The 10,591-nt window shown below is 34.0% G+C and overlaps 2 protein-coding genes across 2 annotated transcripts; both read left to right on the forward strand.

The window, feature by feature from the left end:
- The first annotated feature begins 265 nt into the window (after window positions 1-265).
- On the forward strand, window positions 266-7,901 carry LOC106100447 (protein PTCD3 homolog, mitochondrial). The gene is made up of 15 exons (XM_013279306.1): window positions 266-401; window positions 493-675; window positions 815-1,043; window positions 1,252-1,475; window positions 1,923-2,019; window positions 2,429-2,590; window positions 3,399-3,573; window positions 3,929-4,059; window positions 4,379-4,497; window positions 5,004-5,088; window positions 5,550-5,691; window positions 5,984-6,092; window positions 6,295-6,493; window positions 7,092-7,267; window positions 7,752-7,901. Exons 1-15 carry the CDS (start codon window positions 376-378, stop codon window positions 7,834-7,836), a joined length of 2,142 nt encoding a protein of 713 aa, XP_013134760.1. The 5' UTR covers window positions 266-375; the 3' UTR covers window positions 7,837-7,901.
- A 1,537-nt stretch (window positions 7,902-9,438) lies between these two features.
- On the forward strand, window positions 9,439-10,580 carry LOC106100385. The gene is made up of 2 exons (XM_013279213.1): window positions 9,439-9,483; window positions 9,719-10,580. Exons 1-2 carry the CDS (start codon window positions 9,439-9,441, stop codon window positions 10,448-10,450), a joined length of 777 nt encoding a protein of 258 aa, XP_013134667.1. The 3' UTR covers window positions 10,451-10,580.
- The last annotated feature ends 11 nt before the right edge of the window (window positions 10,581-10,591 follow it).

The following is a 10,591-nucleotide window of genomic DNA, read 5'->3' on the forward strand; positions in this document are numbered from 1 at the left end:
ATATATTACTGTGTATGGGTTATCATTATCTATATTATTCTCTAAAATAAATTGTTAAGACTTTTTTCCTGATTTTTATTTTAAATTCAACCCTACTGAACTTGCATACAATGATTTTTGATAGATTTAATTTTTACATTCACAACACAAAAATCATTTGTTTTATATAATCTATTTTCAATACTCTTTTTTGTCATTTCACAGTTCCGTCAACCGTCAAAGTCAAAGCTTAATTGTCACTGTCATTTCAAGTTTCTGATTTTTGGAGACTTGAAATAGTGATTGAATGATTTTAAATTAAAACCTACATTAAAATACATAGAACGGAAACTGACAGAACAACATTAAAAATAAAATAAAATACATTCGTTTTAGATGTACTCGCAAATAGTTTTACCGAGGTAATTCGTATTTTTAGGTTATGTTATGCTTTGATTATGATCAACTTTTCTGTGTTTATAAATGATCTAATTAAACGCGTCATTTTTTTAGGCAATGGTCGAGATTAGTACATATTTGCCGAACTATTGCGACCTTAGAAGGTCAAAAAATTCCTCAAAACAGTTCCTCGAGTGATGGCATTTCACCGCCACCGCGAATCCACAGAGGACCAACTGATATCCTGCAAGCACTGGCTGCCACAGTCGGCCCTGATCCAACTGCAGCACATTACAAGTAACATAAGGAAACATTATTTTTAACATAATACGTCTTGCCTGGTCTTTTTAACACTAAACAGTAATTTTAAATATAAAAGTGTTGTATAAAACATACAAAACATTTGTAGTGTGTCCTGTTTAATATATAATTTCAGATATCATGATGACCCCTATTTGATTCCTCTGTCAAACTTCCGTAAGCGGTCATATGCACTGTCGGCCGAGGCTGGTAGGAAGGCTGCAGCTTGGATTAGAGATGAACATTCAATTTTGTTCACTATGCGAGAGTGGGATCCAGCGAGCAAGAAGAAAACTCCATACTTCAATGCTGATCCTAAAATAGATGCATTTGCTCCTAAACCAATATACAATGATACTAGTAAGGTAATAACACACACATGTGATTGCTTACATCCTACATAACAGAAAAGTGTGTTTATGTTTTATAATATTAGTATAGTTATAGAAAAACACATGCAAATATCAATTTGACTAAATCTTTTACATAGAACTAGTTGTCTGTCTAAGAGTCTATGATATAAGTAAAATAAATGCATTGTTTGCTTAGCTATAAAAAAATTATGATTTACAGGTAACTGAAGAAGACTTCAAATACACATTACAAAATGCACTAGTTGAAGATGCAATAAAAGTTTTTGAACTACTCGGTGGAGTGCAGGCTTTAAGTGAGGAACTGAAAATAGAATTTCTTCAATTACTCTGTTTTTATAATGAGAAGGAACCTCTAGCGATGGAGTGGTTAGAAGAAAGATGGTTTGCAGCAAAGACAAGGGATAGACATTCTGCTACATGGAAGTAAGTTTTTATTTGCCAATTTTAATGATGACATAAAATTTTATACATATCTACTTTAGCCTTGTTAACTGTTTAAATAAAAGAATACTTCTAGTTATTTCCTTAGTAAGCTCACATTCTAACAAACACTTTTATAATGAAGTCAGAATGTGTTGAAATAGAACAAATTCATTTCCAAGTATCTTCATACAGCAGTGTTTATAAAACGCGAAGCTTTTTAATCATGTAATGTTACATTTTGACTTCTTGGCTTTTGTTATTAAAATAGCACCTATTTGAATGAGTGTAAAATGTTGTCATTGTGTGAAAATTTAATATCATTATTTTAATTACTTCAATGGCTCCTATGCATGTAGTTACCTAGAAACTACACTTTTTCAAGAGACACATTACCTATATTAAGCTTATGCATATTCCCCATTTATTTTATAGTTTTGTATGTTACAGGTTAGGTGGCTTGGCAGATAGTATCTTTACTTCAATGGAACCAAAGACACCAGAGGCCTATTGTGCCATTATTCAAGGAATGGCAAAATATTATCAAGTAAATATTTTATTATCTCAAAAATTCGATTTAAAAGCTTCTACACATGCTAAGTTCTAACAGTTGTAATTAAACAACTGAACAGATCAACTGTCAGTTATAATTGTATACATGCACAATTTTAACTAACCAGTTTTACTCTTTAGGTAAAAGTCGGTAAGAACTGAGCATCTGTAGCAGACTTTCAGATTTCGTCCAGGTGAAATTTAAAAAATATGGCGTTACTCAGAGATAATGTAGCTTACTAATGGTGAAAGAATTTTTGAAATTAGCCCAGTAGTTTTTGAGTTATTTCAATACATATAAAAATAAAAAATCTTGGTAATGTTAGTATTAAATAATTTGTTCCATAGTCTTTTTTGTATGTGCTATAAGTAATATTACTTATGATGTTAATTTTTTCTTTCAGGCAGAAAGGGCTCATGCATTAGCTCAGGAAGCAATGGAGAAAGGCATACCTCTCTCTACCAGTGTATTTAATTCACTTATAAGTTGTGTTGGATTCCTTAAAGAGGGTACTACATTAAGAATTGAGGCGTTAAAAACTTTGTTAATACAAATGAATGAACAAGTAAGTGAAAAATGTCTATATTAATACACTAGATATTGCTCGCGACTTCGTCCGCGTGAAATTAAAAAAATAACCAAAATATAGCCTATGTTACTCATATATAAATTACCTTTCTAATTGTACACAATTAAACATAGGCTATATTAAGTAATTTCTAATTGTTTAAGAATTTTTGAAATTGGCCCAGTAGTTTTTGAGTTATTTCAATACATACAAAAATACAAATCTTTCCACTTTATAATCTTACTAATATTATAAATGCGAAATTTTAGATGGATGGATGGATGGATGGATGAATGGATGGATGGATAGATGGATGGATGGATGGATGGATGGATGGATGAATGGATGGATGGATGGATGGATGGATGGATAGATGGATGGATGGATGGATGGGTGTTTGTTAGCGTTTGTAGCCTAAAGGGCTGAACGGATCTCTATGAAATTTGGCACAGGTTTAGAGCATAGTCTGGAAGAACACATAGGCTACTTTTTATCCCGGGAATAGTCACGGTTCCCGAGGGATTCATTAATTTAGTTTTTTAATGTTTACTCGATCATTCTGCAACGGTTTAACATATCTTATTGAAATTTGGCACAGATATAAATCAATGTCTGGAGTACACATGGGATAAGCTTCATCCCCGAGAAATGTCCGGTTCCCGATGGATACGTAACTTTTTGTAATTTATATAGTTTGTATGTTTTCTAATACCACGCGGATGAAGTCGCGGGCAAGAGCTCGTATTAGTATAAATCTGTAAGGCGTTATACATTAATAAATTATTATTTATGTTGTATGTTATAGGGTTTATCACCGGACCAAGGGACTCTGTGTTCATGTCTGCGGTCCATATCGGCCTGGGGCGGAGGACATGTTCTGCAACAAGTTGCATTACAAGTGGTGGCGGAGTTCCAACAGATAGGTCTCCAACCTGGACTATCAGCATATTACTATCTGCTCTGCTTGTTCTGCAAAGACCGTGAGTATACATAGTTTTTAACCAAAGGCATTTAAGAAATATATTGACAAGGCATACTGAACAATTTTTTTCACCGGTGCTTTCTCTCAATGGTCCTATATTACTTGTCAAGTTTACTTCACGAAGCCCTTGTATTAACACGTAAGATTACTTGGTCCAGCTTTTATCAAAATGAGAAACTACCGAGTAGTTTTAGAGTTTTACTGAAAGTCGGAAATTTTTAAAGTCGGTTTTCGTTTTTTTTTAAATAATATTATTTAATTATCTTTTTGTTTCAACTAATTGTTTTTATATTTCCGTCTCTTAAGCCATAAGATGAGAAAATTTATACAGTTTGAAATTATTGTATTTACAGGTGGCCCACAAATAGATATTCTAACAGCAATTATTAATGATTTGGAGAAAAGAGAAAGTTTACAACCGGAGGACGCGACCGATACTAACTTCTTTATTACTGCGATGGGAGTTTGTAGCGACCATTTACAGGTAAAAATTAGAATATTGACATAAAATTAGTGAATACTTAATCTATACTGCTATAATAATATTAAAAAGAGGAAAGATTTATTGTATTTTTGTATATATTGAAATAACTCAAAAACTACTAAGCCGATTTTATTAATTTTTATTTCACTATTATAAAGCTAGGTTATCAGTGAATATCATAGGCCATGTTTTTATTTATTTATTACTTCCACGCGGTCAATGTCGCGAGCAACAGCTAGTTTTATTATAATTTTTAAGCCGCACGGAAATATTTTATTTTGTATATAATCGATTATTATAGTTATTTTTATTTTATTAGGATATCAGTTTAGCGGAGAGGCTGCACAAGTTGTTAATGCAAGGTGACAACTACAAGCTAGTCGGTGACGCATACAAAGAGAGTATTTACTATCGGCATTACATCACTGTTTCTTGCAGGTATGTTATTTAATTATCACCCTGTATATTATGATCTGGTTTTGTTCTCCAGCTTAATCTTCTGTTCTCTTCTTGATTGTCTCAGATACCATGCTGTAGTTTTATTAAAATTTTCTACCCATGGTGCCATTTTCTGACTTAATGTTCTTATATGTATGTAGTTACAGAAAAAAATTCCGCACATCCTAAACAATTTTAAATAGGGTTACTTTTCATAGTAAAAGTTTATTTGAAAACTTAAAATTTCACTAATTGAATCAACACTTTATATTACTTACCGAAATATTTGAAAAATACAAATCAATACTTAATAGAATTTGATAACCGATAAGAGGTCCTGTCTCCTGAAACAAGTTGCATAATTATTTCAGGAGACAAAGCCGCAGTGAATTTTCTAAAAATGTTTTTTTTGTCCAATAAATAGTTTTGTTTGATTTTCATTTTAATACCTATACTTATCCATTAACGAAGGTTTTTTTTTTTAATCATAATTTTTTTTTTTGTAGGCACGCTCCATTCGAAAAGACTCTAGAACTTCTCGACACGTTGGTGCCAAACGTTTATGTTCCCGAACCTACTGTCATGGAAGAGGTGATATAAAATATTTTATTTAGAATAAATACATTTAAGAAATATATAGACTAAACATAGTGAACATTTTTTTACCAGTAACTTCTAGCCAACTTCTGCCAGCGACCTTTCAATCAATATCCCGTTCAAATCGGTCCACCCCTTCCAGAGATAGCGGTCCGACCATTTTGACAGCACGGAATTTAAAAAAGTAGCCTATAATGGCCGTCTATGTCTGCTACCCTTCGGTGAAAGTCCGGTCGAAATCGGCACAGCCGTTTCGGAGATTGCCCAGATCAAATGCGGCTTGCGGACAGACAGATAGAAAGACGAAAATTTTTAAAATGCGGTTTTCGTTATCAGCAACGCAAATACATTATCTTCCCGAAATCTGGGATTTTTCTTTTGATATTACAATCAGACACAAATTTTATTATATGTATAGATTTGTATATTTTTTAATTTGTTTGTATATTTTATAGATAATAAAGCGGCTGGAGGCGGGCGGCGCGGGCGAGCGGCTGTCGCAGGCGTGGTCCCAGCTGGTGGTGTTCGGGCACGCCAAGCGCGTGCGGCTCGTCGAGAGGCTGCTGGACGCCTTCTGCAACTGCTATCACTATCAAGGTATCATCATCATCATCACCACCACCACCACCACCACCACCACCACCATTATCATCATCATCATTATCCTATTTAACTGACATGCATAATCTCCGAAACTGCTGGGCTAATTTCAACTGGAGGGTAGCTGACATAGACGGGCATATTATGCGCTATTTTTATCTTAATATTGCGTGGACGAAGTTGCGGGCGACAGCTAGATGGCTATACAAAGACATTCAAGAAAGTTAAAGAAAATCTTTTGTGTATTTTTTTCTTTATTTAAAATTAAAAAGTCAATGTTTTGTTACAGATGAAGAAATAAAAGCAAAGATTCGATTAGCCGCCGGCGATATTCTTAAGTTTGGTCAAATTGCCGAGGAGAAGGAGGAAACGGGAGAAATCAGATCACCAGTACAAAAGTATGTATATTATAAATGCGAAAGTTTAGATTGATGGATGTTTGTTCGAGTTTGTAGCTTAAACTAAACGGATCTCGATGAAAATTGGCATGAATGTTGGTGATAATTTGGAAGAACACATAGGCTCCTCTTTTTTTTTTAATTCCACACGGACGAAGTCGCGAGCGAAAGCTAGTATTAGTATAGATTATGTATTTTATAGGTTATCAGCCACAGCGATGTGTAACATAATAGAGCTGTGCTCGGACGTGCGGGAGAAGGGCGAGGCGGGATGGGAGCAGGCGGCGCAGGCGCTGGCGCGGCTGCGCGGCGGGCAGGCGGCCGGCGTGCCCGCGCGCCCGCACCTACTCGCACAAGTCGCTGAGCGAGCGGCCGCCGTCGGCAGACCTACTATAGCAGCTGTCAGTATAGTACACGCCACATTGGAAGGATTTTTTATTTATTTACTTTACTACTATAAAGTATATCTATAATGATTTTTTTATTAATATGATTTAGAAGCGAAATTTAATAGTTCAAAAGTTTTTTTTTAATCTTCTTGTCAAGTTCTAAAATGCAACATTATTAGCCGAAGCAAGTTATAGTTGAATTTAATCATTTTTGGTCATTCTGAGAACCATTCAAATTGATGACGTCACAACACTCCGGTACATTCCAGCCGCGTTTTAGTCGCACGAAAATTGCTGTGCTTTTATTTTATTTTTTTTAGCTAAATAGTTGTTTCTTAATGTTATTTTTTTTTTCTAGTTATCTTAAAACAAGTAGAAACGTTTAGAAATATATATGCATAGTCGCTAATATACGACTGTTCTCGCTCCACTATGTACATACTTTATTTTAAAATTCAATTCTATATATCATCAAAATTAATATTTGATTTAAATTAAAAAAAAATAAAACCTATTTTCACTAAGCGCACCGACGTTTTCTCGTCCTTTTACTCCTTATAAAGACCTGAACAGCCATTTTTTTAAATATTTTGTTGTTGTGATTGTTCAGGCGGCAGTAGGCTACCTGTCGGAGTGCGGGTTCGAAGAGGCGATGTCGGCGAGCGTGGCGACGCTGCGCGTGATGCTGAACAGGTCGGAGGAGGAGGTGCAGCAGCTGCTGCAGGACAAGAGCAAGCTGACCGCGCTGCACCCCACCGCACTCGCCGTGGCGCAGGCTTACCATGAGTAATTAACATTATTTATATAAATACAGGGTGTCTTATTACCAAAAAAAATGCATGTTACAGATACTGGTATTTCCAAAAAAAATTAAAACTGATTTTTTTTGTAGATGTACTACAATTTTATTTAAATCTTACTCATATAAAGGCAATCGTTTGAATGGATGGATGTTTGCTTGTTAGAGTTTATAGCCTAAACTGAACTGATCTCAAAGAAATTTAGCATGTAGTCTGAAAAATATATATATATACGCCACTTATGTTTCTTTATAGTTTTTTTTTATGTTTTTAATAAGAAAAATGAAGGCATATATTTATGCTATTCACAGTAATGCAATGCATAGATAACATTTTTTACTATTTTATCTGTACAATTTTCTAACCTATTGTATATGTATGCATTTATGTAACTGATTGTACGTACCTTAAATACCGCAAATTAAGACGAGTATACATTTTTTTTGTATATAGTTACATTATTTTTACAGAGTAAAATCGGGCGCAACATTACTCCAATCGGATTCCTCTACGAGTTCGGAGAGCGACAGCGAGACCTCGGATGATGATTGTTAATATACCTCCTAATTGTATGTAGAATTAAATGTTAATTAGAATAAATGCATTTTTTCTGTCCTGTTTTTAATCTTTGTAATCGTTATACTCTATGCCAGAGGTGACCAACATTTATGCATCAAAGTGCCATTTTTTAAAAGATTTTTTAATGCGGTCACCCTTGCTCTATACTATTGTTTTTGTTTGTATTGAAATAATTCTAAAACTACAGGGCGAATTTAAAAAAAAATTTCACCATGAAAAGGCTACGTTGTTACTGAGTAACAGGCCTTTTTGTTTTATTTTTTTTAATCTCACGCGGACTAAGTCGCGAGCAACATTTAGTTTGTAATAAAGTTACGACAATTACACATAAGATTCTTTTTCTCTGGTCGAAATTTACAAGTCCTGTTTCCGTGGTGCCTTTAATATTGTTAGGATTAATTTTGCTTAGTTTAAAGAATGTTTTGAATATATCAGTTTTGTATAAAATTCTCCGAATGTTTCCTAACGGAATATTCAGATGTAATCCGTTATTGATCAATATGCAACTTTCTCCTTATTTGTAATACTTACAAATTTAAAAGATTGTTAACTTGTTTGTAAACTGGAAATATTTTGAACCAATACTTAATGTCTAAGCGATTTTAGTATTTATTACCATATAAGTATAAGCCAGAAGAAATTCAAAGATATGTGTGAAGTCAACCAACCCGTAGTGGACCAGCGTGGTGGACTATGGCCTAATCACCCTAACTTAGGGCAGGCTCCGAGCCACTCGGCGGGAACATATAGTGAGTTGGTGATGAAGATGATGTTGATAAGCCATAATAAGGATTAAAGATTATAAACCGCTAATAGAATAATTAACATAAATAAACAAGAAATTTCTAGAACACTAACATAAAACATGTAGTTGATATTGATAATTATTATGAAGGATATTATTTGTTTATGAAATATGATGAAGCTGTTTTGTAACTGAAATCTTAGACGACTAATTAAAAACAAATAATATAGATATAGGAGAAACAAAACAAGTGATTGTAGTTATTAGTGTTAAACGTATTAAAAAAATCTCAGCAGATTTAGAAATTATTATGGGAAGTGGGACTCGAACTACTATATTTTTAAAACACATGTTTTTTAGAATGCCAATTCTCAGGTCCACTGTAGGTATATTGTGCTATTGTTATATGCTCTATGGTTATCTGGGGAAGAAAAATGAAATGACACCGCATGACCGATTAGGTGCTGTCGTTTATCCTTTAGGCTGTCGCAATGGATTTTTCATACATAAAAAGAAATTTACATACGCGCGAAAAATTACCCTTTTTGTCCGACGCGTAAACAGTATTTTAGAGTTTAGAAAATAGATTTAAATATTTTTTGCCGGTTATTATTTTTAACCGCTAGCATGTGTAACATTCATAAAAGGCAAAGGTGTGTCGTTTGTGCTAGTGACACAGATTTATTTCTCATGTCGGAGAGGTGTTAAAAACGATAATTGCCCGCGAAATGGCGACTTTAGAAGAAAGCATGTTATTTCGTTAGTCACCTTTCGCCCGTCCCCTGAGTAACCTTGGCTTTGAGGATAGAATTTATTTTTTATTGCGGATTACGATGCGGAGTAAAATGTTTGGTTACTTCCTGTTTTGGTTTATCTTGGTAAGTTTTTTTTTAAATTAATTAATTAAAAATAACGTTATATTAGAAAACTTAGATTATTTAGACAAATTAAAAATTTCTTTTGAGTGATTTTATTTTTATGTTAAATTCAAATTTAGTATTTTTTTAAATTAATTGTCATATATTTACTAATTTTTACAATCTTAATTTATTTATGTAAATAAATGATGCATGCAATGAAAATGTTCATTAAACTAACTTAAAACTTCTTCAGGTTGTTACGCCGTCTAATTTGTTAGCAGCGTATGTAACAAAAAGCTTTGACTGTGGCCCCTACGGCTTCGTCTGCGAAGGAACCACTAAACTGAGGCTTTGTGAAGGAGACAATTTATTAGGGCCAGCATTCAGATGTCCAGCAAATACCGTTTGTAACGAAGACTCAAGTGACGTCTGCGAAAATACGATAAATAACATAGATCCAGCGATAACTAGGACAGTTAGATGTCATCGAAATGAGAGAATTGCAGACCCAACAGTCGCTGGATGCAAAGGATATATTCTCTGTATACCTAACAAGAACAGATTCCAAGGTATTAAGTTCAAATGTTCTGGAAACACAATATTCAACGGCTATACACGAACTTGCTCGTCGCCAGACAAATACAAATGTCCTTTGACGAATTTAACGAAAACAACTTCAACATTTTACCATCAAGATAATCGGAGAATGGATACTATAGAAAATATAAATTATGGCAACTCAGATATGAGTTCGCACTGGCATAGACCTATTGATTGCAAGAATTATAAGTTCGCTGTTACTCAAGATCAAAGTCCGGTTCGTGCGACATATTTTTGCCCATCCCGTCCAGCTGGCGGTGAATCCGCAATTAGATGCACAATATTTTCAAATCAATTCTGCATTACATTAGAAAGGGACGACAAGGATTCTTTTATCCAGGCAGCAGGTGCTGCTTATCGTAAACCTCGGACGAATACGGTCTGAAGAAAATAAAAAGCAATTATTTTTTAATTATTTATTAACCGCTATAAGACTGATGGTGCCTTTCATGGCAGTGGAAAAAACTACATTTAATTACTACGACTACTTAAGTAATAAAATAAATAGTAACAAATTACAGACTTT

The sequence above is a fragment of the Papilio polytes genome, unplaced genomic scaffold, assembly GCF_000836215.1.
Source record: "Papilio polytes unplaced genomic scaffold, Ppol_1.0 DF824047.1, whole genome shotgun sequence".
Taxonomy (NCBI): domain Eukaryota; kingdom Metazoa; phylum Arthropoda; class Insecta; order Lepidoptera; family Papilionidae; genus Papilio; species Papilio polytes.

What these genes read in the sequence shown, in the direction of transcription:
- LOC106100385 (XM_013279213.1), top strand. Translation starts at nt 9,439, where the DNA reads ATGCGGAGTAAAATGTTTGGTTACTTCCTGTTTTGGTTTATCTTG. An exon ending in TCCTGTTTTGGTTTATCTTG is followed by an intron (nt 9,484 to 9,718) that starts GTAAGTTTTTTT and finishes AAACTTCTTCAG; the next exon opens with GTTGTTACGCCGTCTAATTT.
- LOC106100447 (XM_013279306.1), top strand. Translation starts at nt 376, where the DNA reads ATGTACTCGCAAATAGTTTTACCGAG. An exon ending in TTTGTAGCGACCATTTACAG is followed by an intron (nt 4,060 to 4,378) that starts GTAAAAATTAGA and finishes TTATTTTATTAG; the next exon opens with GATATCAGTTTAGCGGAGAG. An exon ending in GCAGACCTACTATAGCAGCT is followed by an intron (nt 6,494 to 7,091) that starts GTCAGTATAGTA and finishes GTGATTGTTCAG; the next exon opens with GCGGCAGTAGGCTACCTGTC.